General features: G+C 51.7%; 2 protein-coding genes across 9 annotated transcripts in view; both read right to left on the reverse strand.

Moving 5' to 3' along the window:
* Positions 1 to 28: 28 nt before the first annotated feature.
* Positions 29 to 5,634, reverse strand: GTF2H4 (general transcription factor IIH subunit 4). Of its 2 annotated transcripts, none has more exons than XM_055079726.1 (14): positions 5,412 to 5,634; positions 4,632 to 4,774; positions 4,272 to 4,376; positions 3,788 to 3,919; positions 3,422 to 3,518; positions 3,238 to 3,326; positions 2,912 to 3,023; positions 2,698 to 2,721; positions 2,425 to 2,508; positions 2,048 to 2,180; positions 1,737 to 1,867; positions 1,045 to 1,092; positions 794 to 872; positions 29 to 323 (listed from the first exon to the last, which is right to left on the reverse strand). In XM_055079726.1, the coding sequence occupies exons 2-14, from the start codon at positions 4,769 to 4,771 to the stop codon at positions 151 to 153; spliced, it is 1,347 nt and encodes a 448-aa protein (XP_054935701.1). In that variant the 5' UTR covers positions 4,772 to 4,774; positions 5,412 to 5,634; the 3' UTR covers positions 29 to 150. The 2 variants fall into 2 exon arrangements, with proteins under 2 accessions (XP_054935701.1, XP_007106406.1); XM_007106344.3 differs by having other exon boundaries at positions 2,698 to 2,766.
* A 4,642-nt stretch (positions 5,635 to 10,276) lies between these two features.
* Positions 10,277 to 16,001, reverse strand: part of DDR1 (discoidin domain receptor tyrosine kinase 1) — a 15,712-nt gene continuing 9,987 nt past the window's right edge. For 6 of the 7 annotated variants that reach the window (XM_055079615.1, XM_007106343.4, XM_028479206.1 and 3 more), the window contains 8 exons: positions 15,695 to 15,860; positions 14,841 to 14,951; positions 13,535 to 13,779; positions 13,237 to 13,364; positions 12,808 to 13,023; positions 12,107 to 12,341; positions 11,385 to 11,534; positions 10,277 to 11,272 (listed from right to left, as the gene is read on the reverse strand). In XM_055079615.1, the coding sequence (XP_054935590.1) occupies positions 11,132 to 11,272; positions 11,385 to 11,534; positions 12,107 to 12,341; positions 12,808 to 13,023; positions 13,237 to 13,364; positions 13,535 to 13,779; positions 14,841 to 14,951; positions 15,695 to 15,860 (1,392 nt within the window). In that variant the 3' untranslated portion in view covers positions 10,277 to 11,131. The remainder of the gene's footprint in view (positions 11,273 to 11,384; positions 11,535 to 12,106; positions 12,342 to 12,807; positions 13,024 to 13,236; positions 13,365 to 13,534; positions 13,780 to 14,840; positions 14,952 to 15,694; positions 15,861 to 16,001) is intronic. The other variant, XM_028479204.2, reaches the window with a different exon arrangement.

Consider the following 16,001-nt stretch of genomic DNA (forward strand, 5'->3'; position numbering starts at 1 on the left):
GCCTCTCGGGGAGGCGCCAGGGGCTGCATGGTTCACTTTCACAACTTTATTAAACAAGAAGAGTCCCGACGTGTGAATAAAAAAACTCCTGAGTTCCGAGGCCGCGCCCGCCTCCACGCAGCCCGCCCTCCCGGGTCCGGTCCCCCACTCTCAGGAGTTGTGCTTCTGCCGTTTCCAGAAGCGCTTGACGTCGCCGTGCCCGGCCGGGGTCACCACCATGAGCCGCTTGGCCGAGTTCTCGAACACCAGGACGCCCAGCTCCCGAGCGTGGGCCAGCAGCAGCTCAAAGTCCACTTGCGACAGGAACTGGTTATACAGGACGCCTGGGGTCCGCAGGTCAGGAGCGACGGGGAGAGAGAGGAGGTGAGAACCTGAGGCGCGGAGCCCCTGGGTGGCAGCCTCAGGGCAGCGGTCTGGGCTTGCCATCCACCACGTTTAAATACTAATCTTCTATGTTTGCCTCTTCCAGGGCTCATCCTAACACTAGGGTGATCCAGCCATATTCAGGAAAGCAATATAATACAATAAGAAGACCCATTAATGCTTACCAAAACCAGAAAAATTACTATGAATTATCCCTCCCAATTTCCCTCTTCTGGCTAAATCCAAATTGCACTGATTTGAGACAGTTTATTTACTGCCACCGACTCACCCCAAAATAAAAAGTGCCTGCGTTTACCAGCTCATGCAGTAAACAAAAAATAAAATGCATGAATAGCTTTTTCAGTTCATCAAGACTGAACTGTCCTTCCTCTGGCCAATGACCAAGAATCAACCGCCAAAAGCCACTCACCTTCGGTGAACCGGAGTCTGTCCCTTTCCAGCTCCCACAGCCGAATCTGGTCCGTGATGGTGGGGGGCAGCACAGGTGTCTGCAGGGGTAAGGGATGGCTGTGAGATTCAGGAATACTACTCCAGACAACCCTAGCCCTCCACTCATTCCCCAGATTTGGTGCCCCTTTCTCTTTTCCATCACTTCATCGCCAGGTGCCAAGGGCTGTCAGCCTCCAGCAGCCGTCTGTACCTCCAGTCTCCTGTTCGTACCTGTTTAAGCATCACTGGGTGGGCCCTTGTCCTTAGGAAATGGATGATCTAGGAAAACAGACAAGAACTGGGATCAAGGGCTTAAGAAAGCAGGAAAGCTACCTAAGCTGTCACCTAATGTCACTGAATATCACCTGTTTAAAAACTCATGGGCACATGCCTGTCAACAGTTCAACCCATCCCAGTTTAGCTGTTGTCCCAAGGTGTTGTTCCCACTGGTGATGTCTGCTGCTCCTTCTTTGACACATCTGTCCTTTCCATAGTCTTGTTTTTCGTTTTTTTATCTTTAAAATAACAGCAACTATTATTTTTGAGCACTTACTGCATGGCAGGCTCTGAGCTAAATGCTTTACCTTTATTTCACTGAATCCTTCCAACAGCCCTATGAGGTGAGAACTCTCATTATTTCCATTTTCCAGATGAGGAAACTGAGACTCAGAGGAGAAACAACTAGGCCATCTATGCAGCTAGGAAGTGGTGGTGTCCTTCTTCCGTGTCTTTTCCCCTCGACAGTCTACCTATTCCCACACCTAGAGCCTTGATTTCTCGTGTGCCTGATGCTCAAACATAGACAACTCACCACCACCTACGGTAACAGACCCCACGCTAGCCTTCCATGAGGTGACCACCCTGTACCCCACAGGCCAGGTGCAGCCTTTCTTCCCACCTGCACCTTCCCCAAGAGGCGATACCTGTTGGGCTGTGATGCCACTAGCAATGGCCTGCTGCACGCTCTCCCGGGTCACCTGTGCCACCACCATGTTGGGGAAGCGATAGAGCATCTCAGAGAAAAGGGCAATGAGGGCGATCTGCAGCTCCGACTCTGACCCGAGGATAGGAAGACAGGATTAGGAGGCTCCTCCACACCCAGAGCCCAAGCCTCAGAGAGCTCTGTAAACCACCAAGTTTACATGACCAGAAACTGGCAGTCCCTCCTCCTTCTTTCCCCTTCCCCACTCCCCTCCCCAGCCTGCTCTCCCAGGGGCCCTCTGTCCAGCCTCACCCGTGTAGGCATACAGCCGGTAATTGGTTTCCACGACAATGAACCCAGGCTGATGCGCAGTGCCCCCAGCCCCAGAAACACCTGACGAGAGATTGATGGCCAGTCGCGTGGGGTAGTAACGCCGCGATTTCCTCTGGAAAGGAGAAGGGAAAGGCAGTAGGCCCTCTCTCCGGCATCACTGCCCTTCATCTTCCTCCTCAGACATTATAGATTCCTTCCAGTGCACAGAACCTCAACTCCCAATTTCTCTCCCGAGGGACCCAAGCATTCAGTCCTGGCAACTGCTTCCTGCCTCCCGAGACCCCATTCCTTTTTAAGACCAAGGCACCATACCACCCTGCCTCTTCCCTAGAAGCCATGTATCTGGGTTCTCATACCTTCCTCTGGAAAACAAGCCCAAACTCACGCAGATGTTGCAGGAAGTTCAACAGAGAATCACTCATACCTTCCACAGAGTAATCCTAGGGAAGAGAGATGGCCAGCTGGGGTCCAAAACACATCTCATCCTCCCTTTCCCAACTCCATACACTCACTCCCTCTTTTCCCATCTTTGTTCATTCTTATCTTTCACTGTATTGCCCCATAACCTCATTTCCCTTTCCCATCTCTCTACTCTTTTCCCGTCTTGCCCATCCAAGCCCCCCGCTTACCTTGCCCAGAGTAGAGAAGCTGAGCTGGAAGAGAAAGGAGAGAATCTCCACTAGGTCCATGCCCCGACTCTAGGGAGGAATGGGCAGAGACAAAGGGGGAGGGATGGGAGGGAGGAAATGAGAAAAATTCAGGGAACAGGTCTATGGGCAGCAGTCTCTCAGTGGGTCCTGGGAAGAGCAGAGCATGCCGGCAGGCAGCCCCTGACCTGCTCACCTGCGCTGTCTGCAGATACTGCAACATAAAGTACCAGAGCTGGGCCGGGGTGTCCAGCAACAGGAACTGGAAGCCGGCAGAGGTAATGCAGGGTGGCTCTCCAGGTTCAGCACTAGAGACAGAGAGGGCCCATGGCAGAGATGTGCAGAGAAAGGCCACCATCCCACCTATGTAATCACATTTTTGGGGGTTTATCTCTGGCCGTACTCTGCTCAGTTCTCCTTTTACAGTCAACCCTCTGTAATCCTGACCCGATGTGGACACTCAATTTAGCAGGGACCCAAGGAGATGGCAAAACAGAGCCGCTGTACCTCTGGCTTCCTCACCTCTTCATGAGCCCAGCCTGGCTAAGGAGCTGAGCCAAGTCCTGGCTGACGGCTGCGCTGGGGGATCCCACCATGAAGTGCAGGACCACCTGAGCAACGGAAGAGAACAGAGAGTCGGATGCCTCTAAAGGCCGTGGGAAGTAGGAGCACAAGCAGAGACACACACAGAGTCCCAAGTCCTCACCTCCCATCGCTCCTCGGCATACTTGTCAAGTGAGGGGACATCCCGGGCGTGCTTGTCTGGTCCCAGCTGACTTGTGTCATCAGACCAGGCCTTACCCCTATGCCAGGACGGCCAAGAGTAAGGAACCCTGCCTGTGTTCCCCACCCACCCTTCTGCCCTCTTTCCACCTTCGTCCCCAGGGGCCATGAGTGGGAGACATTTCCTACACCATGTAGCTATGTCTGGTCCAACTTATTCCTAAAGGAGCTTCCAAAGTGGAGCTCACAAGCTTCCAGAGAGACCCCCTCAGGAGCTTCCACTCCAGCAGTTTAATGAGCAGTTTAATCACTATTTCCCCTGCCTAGCTTAGGAAAAGGTGTGACATACCCACCCAGAAGGGCAATGCGGAGGTTTTGGCGGAATATGGGGTTGAGGATGAGGCCCTGGAGACCACCAGGGAGCAGCTGCGTGTGCCAGATACGGAGGCCGCTCAGCAGCCCCGTGCTTTCCTCCTGAGCTCTGGAACAGAAGCAAAGAGGTGAGGGGGATATCTGGAGAACAGAAAGAAGGAGGCCCATAAAGGCTTCCATTTTTGTCTGTTCTGAACTGGTGATCCTTAGAACACTGTTTCACAGAGATCAGTGTCTTCTTAAGGCAAATTTCTTTACTGTAACACCTACCAGAGCCTTTTTATAGACCTCACAACTCTCCAAGAGACAAAATACAGTAAACGGAATTTCCCAAAACTTGCTTAATTACAAGTTTTGTGGTGTTCCCATCAATATTTCCTGGAAGTGTCCCAAGAACAGCAGTTTGGGAAACCTGGCTATTGAGAAATTTGTATCTGGCTGAGAATGCTGGAGACACTCACTTGCTGAATTCCTTCTTCACCCACAGGGCTACAGCAGCTTGTGGCAAAGGCTGCTCCAGAAAGAGCATCCGCATCACCCAGTTCTTAGCCAAAGATGGGAGCTCCCTGTAAGGCAGGAGAGGGAAAATGTTAATATCAGAGCTGCCTGAGAACTGCATCCCTGCTCTCAATGGCCTCAAACACCTCACCTCACCCCCGACACTTTCACCAGTCTTGCTGCCCCCACTACCTCCATCTGGTTTGGCACACTTCAATCTCCAAGCCCACCAGGGCTAAACTTCTACCCACGAGAACTTATTCCAGTCTGCAGGCCTTATTACATTTCCCCACCATGGTCCCTGCCATGAAGGGGGTGCTCACCTGAAGACAGCCAGACAGGTGGCAGGGTGCCCATACAATCGGTCCAATACCCCAGGGCTCAGGCTCCCTAGGAATTCCTGCAGATTCCTGCATTGTAGGTGTACTCGATTCAGTCCACCCCTGGAAGGGGTGCTCTCCATCACCTGAGAGGTGCAAGTGTTAGCTTTCCACCACAGTCCATGCCAGTGTTGCCCCTCACCTTTCTCACTCCGGCTCCAGAGCCACTGGCCCCCACAAAAACGCATCTTTTCTATGGTTTCCTTTTTCATGTCACTCATCTCCTCTTGTTTCTCCCAAACCTGACCAACCTCCCCTCTTTCCTGCCTCCTCGCCCCACTGCTGGCCTCAACTCCAGTCTTCTCTAAATTTCTAGATGGCAGAATTGTTAACTGTCCCATATCTGCAAACTTTGTATTTCAGTGACTGGTCTCATTTTTACCTAAGCAGTGACAAAGAGACTTGTTGGAGCCCAACCCTCTCTCCCTTCTACCTCTCCTGATCTGAGCAGCCTGTAAACTCCAAATCTGTCCGTTCTTCCCATCTATTTCTTGGCCCCATTTCTCGTGCTGGGCACGGCAATAACTACCTTACCCCTCCATGTCTCCCCAATCCAATTCCACCTCCTTCCTCTTCCCGCCCCCAAGACTACTTCACCCCATTCAGCCTGACCCACACCGCTTGATCTCCTAACTTGTCCCCTACCTTCCTCCCAGTCCTCGCCTCTCATTCAACTCTCTCCCTCTTATACCTCCGCCACCGCTTCTCTCCCAGCCCCCTTACCACTCAGTGTCGATCCTCCCTCGTGCACTCCAAGTCTCGTCGCTTAAACGAAGCCAATGTCTCTCATTGGCTCCGGGGAATAGGGAAAAGGATGGCGGAAAATGAGAGAAAAAAATGGGAGAGGGACGAAGGATTTCACCGACAGGAGACCAGAGTGGAGGATTCAGAAAAGAAGGGAAGGAGTGGAGAAGCAGGGAGGACAAGAATCGGCGCTGCGCTCGCGCGCCGCAGGGCATACTGGGAATTGGAGTCTTGTCTTTCCCCACCCGGGAGCAAGCTGAAGCGCGACTGACTACAACTCCCAAAAGGCACCGCGGGGAAACCTAGCGGGGAGAGACTGGCTTTTACTGAAGAGAGTCGGAGGCACCAGAGGTTGGGCTGCTTTGTTCCGCGTCGGTCTCCACACTCTCGGCCAACGGCAAATCTAACCGACCTGAGCTGGAGTGGGGACGCTGGGAGTAGAAATTCCCTGAGAGCTCCCTGGCGGAGGTGCAGAAGAGACATGGTGGTGAGGCGCTTGGGTTTGGAGACGCACGAAACTGGGTTCTTTGAGCTCAGTCGCTCCCCGTGAAATTGGAATAATGCACTTTCCAGAGAATTTTCTCGAATTAGGAGTTAATTCGATCCAGTGCGCCTTCCTCTGCACGTAAGTACTCAATAAATCTTAATTGTCATGTCCTCCATGCTTCCACCCACCTCCCCACCTCCCGTTTAATTAGAAGATCCTAATAAATGCAGTTTTAAAAAGAAACCAGTTGTTTGGTCTGATTTGATTTATGAAACTACTGCGGGGTAAGGGAAGGGAACGTCTTCAGCCAAAGCCAGAGGTACACGTTTCCCCACATTCCTATAAGGCAAGTTTTGTTATTCCCACTTTGCAGACTAGAAGACGGAAGCTCAATGAGATAAGAAATTTGCACACGGTCAGACAGCTAGAAAGTGCCCGAACTGGGAGTTGAAGTTCATTTGCCAGTGACCAGGAATCAAAATGGTAAGAACTAAGACTTTGTTATACTTTGTAGCCCACCCATGCTTGTTTTGTTGTTCCGTTTCTTTAGCAATGTTTAAAATCCTCAAAGAATGACACAAAACTGACAAAGCTTCTTTATGGCAAACGTTGAGTAAGGTTAAAAGACAAATTACAATCTGGGAAGAAATAGTTGATAAAATAGACAAAATACAAAAGAGCTCTTATAAAGCAATAAGAAAAAAACACAGTAGAAATATTAAGAAATAACAGGCAATAAACAGAAGAAATACAAGTGCCTTGTAACCAAATGAAGAAACTCTAACTTCATTCTTAATTAAGGAAAAGTAAGTTAAAGAAATAATAAAAAGTCCAATTAGAAAAAAAACAAAAAAAAAGGATTGACAACCTCATTGTTGGCTTGAGTATACATGAGCACTTAACCATACTCATATTTTTTTCATACTCATATTTTTTTTCATACTCATATATTTTTGTGGAGGGTTGACATAGGCACACCTTTCTAAGGGTAATTTGGCGGTATGTACCAGTGATTTTAATGTAATTACCCTTTGACCTAGCAACTCCCCCATTAGGAAAGTAGCATACTGAAATTCTGCCACATGGGTACAAAGATATACATGCAAAGATGTTTACTGAAGTGTGTTTGTTGTTGTAGCATGAAAACAATGGAAACAGTCCAAATGGCCATCATTGGGAGCTGGTTCGATAAAATGTGGGTCATTGCAATGTAGAATACTGGGCAACGCTTGCAGAGGAGGTCACTGTCTGCACACTGGCCTGAGCTATGTACCACCTATCATGACGGGGACAAGAGCAGATGACAAAATGGCATACCTAATCCAGTGCCATCTCTGTAAAAGAAGCTTTTATGTGTGTGTTAAACTCAAATAGGCCATATGCTTCATTTTGACTAGCGCAAGCAAGGGGGAGCTGGGCAGACTGGTCACAGTTCCCTACAGTGTAAGGAAAACTAGGGCTACACTGTCCAGAACAGGAGCTGCTAGTCACCTGTGGCTATTTAAATTTAAATTAACTGAAATAAAATTTTCAATTCAGTTCCTTGATCACATTAGCCCCATTTCAAATACTCAACAGCTACATGTGGCTAGTGGCTACCTATTGGACAGTGCAGATATAGACCATTTCCATGATCACAGAGTTCTCTTGGAGAGCCCTGCCCTAAGGGATGCAAGGTGTCTGTCGTCAGGCTGAGCACAGGCTGAGTTCCTGGAACTGGCCTTCAGAAAGAAAATCAGCCTGGGCTCCTAGGAGCTGAGATTGTGGAACGAGCTCCCTGACATAGGGCTATCCACCCTGTGCTTGAAAACGTCCTGTGTTGGGTAATGGAGAGCTCATGCCCTCCTCCCCTCCGGTAGCATCCTGGAGAGAAAGAACAGAGCCAGGAGCTGACGGGCTTCATTTCCCGGCTGTGCTGCCTTGGGCATGTTGCTAACCTAACAAGAGAGGTTTTCTTCTCTGTGAAATGGCAATAAGTTTAACTACTTCCTGTGTTGTATTAAATAAGATACAATATGTAATAAGTATGGTACCTGGCACAGAGAAGGGTGCTCAGTAAATAGCATCATCATTTTATAAAAAACCAGCCAAACAAAAAACATGTAAATTCGCACCTGTAGTAGGTCCTACAAAGAAGAGAGTCATGTGCTCAGAGAGCATCAAGGGCATTTGACCTGGTCAGGCAAGTCAGGGAAGGTTGCTGAAGGACCAGCAGGAGTTAACAAAGCAAAAACAGCAGGGAATTATGTTCCAGGTGGAGGAACAGCAAGCTATAAATGCCATGTGGCAGGAAGGACTGAGTCCATTGGAGGGACTGAAAGAAGGCCAGTGGTGCACAAAGGGGGAGGAGGGGCAAACTTGGCCAAGAAGATGTTCTTTTTTTTTTTTCTTTTTTTTTTTGTGGTACGCGGGCCTCCCTCTGATGGAAATGGTATTTTGTGTTTTTTTTTTTTTTTTTTTTTGGGGGTGTGCGGGCCCCCCTCTGCTGCGGCCCCTCCCGTCGCGGAGCACAGGCTCCGGACGCGCAGGCCCAGCGGCCATGGCTCACGGGCCCAGCTGCTCTGCGGCATGTGGGATCTTCCCGGACCGGGGCACGAACCCGTGTCCCTGCAACGGCAGGTGGCCTCTCAACCACTGTGCCGCCAGGGAAGCCCGAAGATGTTCTTTATTTTAAGGTCAATGGGAAGCCATTAAAGGGTTTAGAATAAAGGAGTGGGGTCAGATTTGTGTGTTTAAAGATCACACTGGCTGTAGGGCTGTAAACAAACCAGAGAGGAACAGAAACAGATCCTGGGGGACTACTGCAGTGGTCCAAGCAAGATGGAGGTGGCGTGTGCTCCGATGGGGATGGAGACAGAAATGATGAATTTAAGGTAAATATGGAATCAAAGGCAACAGAGCTTCTTGATAGACTGGACTTCGGAGGTGAGCGTAAAGGAGAAGGGGTGTCAACGATGATGCCCAGGTTTCTGGCTTGTGCAGCTGAGCTGCCATTCACTGAGTCAGAGAACCACGGAGGAGCAGCAGGTTTGAACATGCTGAGACTGAAATTCAAATGAACCCTAGGTGGTTGTGCAGGTCTAGAGCTTAAGAGTTCTAAGCTCAGAAATCTGGGAGTTCTCGGCTCACTGCCATGGCTTCTTTTGCTCACTATTCTGGGTTCTGGCCTCTAAACTATTGTCTTGTCAGTGCTTGTCTTAAATTGTGGGTCACAGTGGTCTGACCTGTGTAGGTTCCAGCAGGACTGACCTGTGACCTGGAACCCCAAGGGCCTGTCAGTACAACCGAAGATTAAATTATCTTTATTGTCATCCTCATTATCCAGTTGGCTCATTTTGTAAATGTCATCAACTGAGACCCCAGGGTCTTTATTTCACATGAACTGCCATCAATGTGGGTCTGCCTTTTCCCATACTTGCAACTGATTTTTTTTTTTTTCATTACAACCAAATTTGAACTCTGTTAAATGTTTTCTTGGCACCTGTGGCTCATCCTTCCAAGCCTCTGAGGTAATTTAGGGTCTTGGCTTGGCTCTCAAACAATTCAAACCTATTTGTTATTTGAACACTTGATCAGTCTAATACAGGGATTCTCCTCCTGGGACTTCCAGACCCTGGGGTGCAGGCAGTGGGAGAGGGTTTCCTAGAATTTGGGCAAGAAGAGAATTACATCTCTATTTTTATTAACCTCTAACTGAAATTTAGCATTTCCTCCAAGTATGACTGAGCAAAACCCCCAGTATATTAGCAGTACCTGTGACTTGTCACTAACAGACACCACAGCTATTCTCATATCCCACTATAGCTGGAGAAATCTCAGAATATCATTTATGCTCATTACTTTTTGAAAATATCAATAATTATTACACCTGCTACTAGGTCTTATTATTAAATATATTTAAAAGAAGCACATATGTTACTATATCATTTTTTTAACATTTTGGTAAATGCTTTGATTTCCTGTTATATATGTGTAATCATAATTGTATATTTTATATATATGAAATTATATATATATATATATGAAATATTTTTAAACGGGTTTTAAAACATAATTCTGAGGAGGAATCAGTAGACCTCTCCACACTGCCAAAGGGGTCCATGGGTCAGACAAGGTTAGGACCGCTGGCCTAATCCACCTCCTTCCAGGCCTCCTGCAGAGCTCCATATTCATGTGGGACCTTAGGTCCCACAGGCGAGGGCCTGGCTTATGCAGAAACAGAACGCTATGCTGGGGAAAACACATGTTAGGAAATGGAATGGGAAGAAGAGGGAAAGAGAGGGGAAGGAAGAAAGGAAATGGGTTTGGGGGGGCAGGAGGCAGATTTCACCAAAACCCCAAGAAACCCACTCGTAGCTGTGGAAAACTCAACCTTTATTATTACCTGCCTAGTGCAGGGGATTAAAATAGCATTGAGCTAGATCCATATATTAGTGTAAAAATCTGTGTCTCTCCCCCCCAAAAAATGTACAAACCCCAAGTGATTATAGAAAAACCAATGTGGCAGCTACCATAGAGATGTCCAACCCCAGGGCCCCGGCCATTGCTCTCTTTCCCCCCTAATCCCAATACTTATTCCACAGAAACATACAGGCTTAGAGAAGTTCTACCTACAACAGGGCAGGTGGGAAGTGGGGAGGCTGGGGGGCGGGGGTAGGGATCACCCCCAAGTCCAGTGTTTCAGAGGATGGAGGAGGGAGGCCAAAGGTGAGGGCAATCCCAGGAGGAGGCACAAGGGAACCCCTTTCTCCCTTTCTTGTCCTCCTCACTCCGCAGATTCTCAGCCAGTGGGGTCCAGTGTGTGACGGAGAGAGAGAGAGGCTGGGGGCAACAGCCTTTTCTCCAGGTACCAGTGTTGTCCAGGGGGGCCCAGGTGCTCCAATGGGCCAGGTCCAGTGTCTGCCCTACATTTTCTCCCACCTCCCCCAAAAGATGGCTAGAGGAGGTCAGAGAGGATCCCATCCACAGGGCCAGCTGGGTGGGTGGCAGGGGCTTCTAAGAGAGGAGCAGGAAGGGGGCATGAGAGCATATCTGGGGAAGGGAGGGCATCAGCTCCCTGGCAGGCCCAGCCCACCTTCAGCCACACTGCCTCTCTCAGAGGTGAAGGGCGGTCAGGAGGGGGAATGGAGTGGGGTGCGCTTAGCTCCTCTTGTTTAGTGCCACTGGCCTCCCCTGAATCCTCCCTGAGGGAGGGGCGGCTGGGTGTTGTGATTCACACTGTGTTGAGCACATCTTCTGCCAGGAACCGATGCAGTTGGGAAAAGGGTGGTCGCTGCTCAGGCTCCCGGCTCCAGCACCGAAGCATCAGCTCATACAGGCCCAGCGGGCAGGCCGGGGGCCGGGACAGGTACACCTGCATTGTGGCAGCGCGGATGAAAGGCAGGCAAATGTTCTTTAGTCCCCAAGATGACAGGCTCTGGCCCTCCTGGACCCCCAGACCCATCTTCCCTCCCCTCTGCTCTGACCTGCCGGCCCTGGTCCCGGAAGAACTCCCCCGCGTTCTCGATGACTTGCTCATCGGTGAGCTGCCCAAAGGGCTGGGCCCTGCAGAGCATCAGCACCTCCCACAGGGTCACCCCAAAGGCCCACACGTCACTGGCAGTCGTGAACTTCCCCTGGTGCATGGATAAGGCAACAGAGGCAGAGAAAGGCATCAGTCAACAGAGACCCTCCTCCTCTCCCCCCTGGGACCCCACATCCACTCAGCATCATCCTGACACCCACCTGACTCCCTCCCAACCCCCGGCGCTCCACCCTCCTTAGCTGGCCCTCTTTCCCACTAAGCCTGCTCCTCTCCTCTGGCTCTGCCTTCTTTCTTGTGCTCTAGTCCTCTCCTCACCTCTTCCCGTTTCTACCCATCCTTCCCCCCATTTTCTGGTCCTGACTCTCCCAACTCATCACCTTCTATCTCTAGCCTCCTTATCTCTCTTTCTCTCTGCTACCCTGACTACATCTCTCACACTCGCTCTTGGCTCCTGGACCCTTTCCAATCACACCGTAACTCTGCTTTCTCCAGTCCCTTGAGTCAGAGGGAACCTTATAGAGCATTGGTCCAAACCCTCACTTCAGAGATGAGGAGAACTGCAGTCCAGGGAAGGCAAGTGACTGAACCAGATCCCAGAGCTTAAGTGGCAGCCAGTGCTCCCCTAACCGCCCCTCCCTTCCCGCCTCCCTCAGGGCCTCTCACCATGAGGATGCACTCCCAGGCCATCCACCGGATGGGCAGCACCGCCCGGCCCTGCACACGGTAATAGTCCCCGGCGTAGAGGTTCCGGCTCATGCCAAAGTCAGCGATTTTGATGGTGAAATTTTCCCCAACCAGGCAGTTCCTTGTGGCCAAGTCCCGATGCACAAAGTTGAGTGTGGCCAGATAGCGCATGCCCGAGGCAATCTGGGCCGCCACATGCAGCAGCATGGGGTAGCTAAGTGTGGAAGCCGACAGCAGCGGGTCATAGGGGCAGCCCTAGACTCGTCCCCACCTCACGGATTCCTGGGAGATGAAGGACAGCCCTCTCCCCAGGACTGGGTTACCCCTCCTCCTGGTGCGGAGATGGAAAGCCCTGGTGGAGGCCAGCGGGTAGGTGCCCACTCAACCTTTCTTTAGCTCATCCGACCCCAGGGAGCTACCGCTTTTGTCATGCTCCACAATCTGGACTCAGGGACAGTGAGGGTGAGAGAGCACAGGGAAGTTCCTGACAGGGTCCAAGTCCCTTCACCACCCTCACTGTCGTAATCTCCAGCCTTTCTGCCCCTCAAGTTCTAGATGAACACGGCCACGTGTGTCTCATGCCAGGCCCCCTCCCGGAACCTCTACCTGCCTGCCCACCCCATGTTCCCCCTTTCCCTCTAAGCTGGAGTGAGGGGAGCGGAGGAGACCCCCTTGTGTACCTGATGGTGGGCCCCTGGGCCGCCTCCCCATCTCTGTCCCCCTCCACCGCCTTGTCCTCTAGCTGGTGGGCACTGAGGAACTGGTTGAGGTCACCATTCTCCATGTAATCAGTTATCATGCAGAGGGGGTCGTCCTGCACACACACGCCCAGGAGCCGGATGATGTTTGGGTCCTTTAGCCTTGACATGATCTTCACCTCCTTCAGGAAATCATTCCTGGAGAAGCAGGGAGAAGGTGGTGGGATGCCGAGGGGCTGACCTGCAGCTTCCCTCCAGCTCCCACAAACCAGTGCCCCACCCCCAGACCTCTACTCACTAGTCCCCAGACACCTCCCCACTGTTGGTCTCCCCCATGTTTGTCTCTAGCTCGCTCCCCTCTCTTCATGGCCTCCCCCCTCCCTTCTTCCAGATGCCATCCCTGGTCCTCACCTGGCATTCTTGGTGGCATCTGGCCGTAGGATCTTGACAGCTACCAGTAAAGGGTGTTCCTTATGCACACTAAGGGGGAAATCAAGACTGACCAGATCTTGAGGGTTCTCTACCTCACACAGGTGCACCTGGAGAAAGAAGGTGATTTGGTAGGGGGTCACAAGGTTCACCAAGGAGACCTGGTCAACTGGGACAACACAGATGACGGTTTCCCAGCCAAGGGGGATGTTTGGGCATGGCATGAAGAGAGGCAGAGAGAGGCAGACACTGCTGATGGCTGGGCAGGAATCCTTCTTACCTCCCCAAACTGGCCCTCACCAAGCTTCTCCTTGAAGCGGAGCCTCGACCGAGGGAAATCCACTCTGGGGGGCCCATCCCCAGCTGCCCCTGGGGGCAGCGCAGGCACAGCATAGGTGTTGCCTCCAGTGACACCCTGCAGGGTGACAATGTCAGCCTCGGCATAATGGGGGACGCTGTTCTGGGGAGGTGGGGGCAGAAGCGGGGCACCCGGCTTCTCCGGCTCCATGTAGTCCCCACTGCAGGCTGGAGGATAAGGGAAAAGAAGACAGGACGAGGCATCAGGAACAGCCCCCGAGAGCCACGGTTCTCCACACCCCCGTCTCCCAGATGGGTGAGAGACTGGGTCTACCCTCCTCTTCTTGGTATTCCACCCGCCAGCCTCAAAACAGAGAAGGCGCTGGCATGGGATAAGAGTTAGCTGCTACAGAGCTTTCAAGGCAGTGGAAATGGCTGAGCAAAGAACGTCATAAAGTCTTGTTCTCTAGGGATCCCAGCACAGTCCAAGACCATGAAAGAAGTCTTGGCTGTAAGTGGAATTCCTCTACCCACCATTGGAAGAAGGATGGTCCCAGCCATCCGGTCACCCTCCAATTTCCAAACCCACGACCCACTCACCGCCAGCCACTGCCATTCACGTAGCCGCTCTACCGGTTGCTTTCATCCTTTCATCCTCCCTGCCATGGTTACCCAAGCCCTCCCTGACCCAACACACCAAGCTCAAAGACAAGCAGAGATAGGGGCACACAGAGGGAGAGGAAAACAGTTCCTCACAGCCCGCACAACATGGAGTCTACAGACAGAGGAGAGGAAGCAGAGCTGTCCCCCCTTGGCCCTGGGGAAGGGGTGACGAGAAGAAGGTAACACAGAAGAGAAGAGCAGACAGGAAGGGCGGGGGCGTGAGCAGAGAGAGGACATGTGGGGGGGAGAGGGCAAGCACTGGGGGAGAGGCCCTCCTTGCAGCTCTAGAGAGAGGGGAGAGTGAAGGAAGGGTTGTAAGAGAGCCTGGAGCCACCACAGCAACCTCCACTCGGGCTCTGGAGAGCTCAAGAGATGGGGTGGAACAGGAGGAGGGGAACAGAGCTGAGAACCAGGGAGCTTTCTACTCCTCAGCTCAAGGGGGAGGCCTTAAAAAGGAGCAAGCAGCAGCAGAGGAGAGCTAAGGGCACAAGAGCTTCCTCCTTGGGAGCTCAGGAGAGCAGAAGAGGCCACAGTGGGGAGAGGAGGGAGTGCAAGGTGTGAGGACTTTTCCCTGCCCCAGTGGAGGTACGGGGAGCCTGGCGGAGACTAGGGGCAGAGGGGCTTACCCTGGGTGTTGGTGGGTTTGGCCCAGGCGGGTGTGGGGGGGCCCGGGCCTCGAGGGGGGCGGGCGTAAGTGGCCAGAAGGAGACGGTAGGCTGGATTGGAGAGCAGCAACGCTGTCGGGAGAAGGAGGTGGGGAAACACGGGGAAGGGATGAGACTCAAGGCTAGACAGACAGGGAGACACAGAATAGGGCAAGACTAGGGCTGATGAGAACGAATGTACTAAGAGACAGAAATGGAATAAAACAAGCATCTGGAGAGTGCTGGATAACTGGATGGATAGGTGATGGATGGACGAACAGATGATGGATGGATGATGAATGACTGGATGGATGGATAGTGAATGCATGGATAGATGATGGATGGACAAATAGATGATGGATGGATGCATGGTTGATGAATGGATGATGGATGGACGAATGGACGTATGAATATATATGGATGGATGAATGGACGTATGAATATATATGGATGGATGAACAAACAGATGGATGAATGATGCACGGATATATAAATATAGGTAGATGGATGGAATGAACATGGTGAGTCTAGGAGCGAGGAGAGGAGCCAGAAAGACACAATGAGAGGGCACAACAGAGATGAGAGAGGGATGTGTGTGGGACACAGAAACAGGATGAGAGCGCTGGGGACTGTGAGTAATGCATGGAAAGTTCCTGAGGGAGATTATATGGTAAGGACACGGAGTAACATAGAAGGCTGTGACCAGGGACACAGAAATAAAATGAGTTGAAACTGGGGAAGACGGTAAAAGAAAGGAATGGTAAAGGAGAGGAAAAAGGATACACTGAGAAGACAGGCAGAGGACGGAGGTGGGACTGGAACAAGGAAGGTCTTACCAGAGCCGTTGGGGACACTGGGAGCAGAGTGGGGCGGGTTCCCACGAGGCCGGGGCTCCTGGTAAGGGGGTGGTTCTCGAGGGCCTGGGCGGTTGTTGATGAGGATGGTATCCCCAGGGACCGAGAGGTGAACCGTCAGCTCCTCTTCTAACACCCGACGCTCGGCCTTGTCATGGGGAACGGGAAATATTAAGCGCAGCTACAGCTCAGTGCGCGCTCCCCAGCTCTTGGTTAAATCCTACACCCGTGGGCTTCCCTGGTGGCGCAGTGGTTGAGAGTCCGCCTGCCGATGCAGGGGACGCGGGTT

The sequence above is a fragment of the Physeter macrocephalus genome, chromosome 18, assembly GCF_002837175.3.
Source record: "Physeter macrocephalus isolate SW-GA chromosome 18, ASM283717v5, whole genome shotgun sequence".
Taxonomy (NCBI): Eukaryota; Metazoa; Chordata; class Mammalia; order Artiodactyla; family Physeteridae; genus Physeter; species Physeter macrocephalus.

Excerpts from the sequence above, each read along its gene's own strand:
- GTF2H4 (XM_007106344.3), bottom strand. The coding sequence starts at position 4,771 with ATGGAGAGCACCCCTTCCAGGGGTGGACTGAATCGAGTACACCTACAA. Across the intron at positions 3,024-3,237 it reads CAGGCTGGGCTCATGAAGAG|TGCTGAACCTGGAGAGCCAC; the intron begins GTGAGGAAGCCA and ends CTCTGTCTCTAG. Across the intron at positions 1,093-1,736 it reads GTGGCATCACAGCCCAACAG|ATCATCCATTTCCTAAGGAC; the intron begins GTATCGCCTCTT and ends CTGTTTTCCTAG.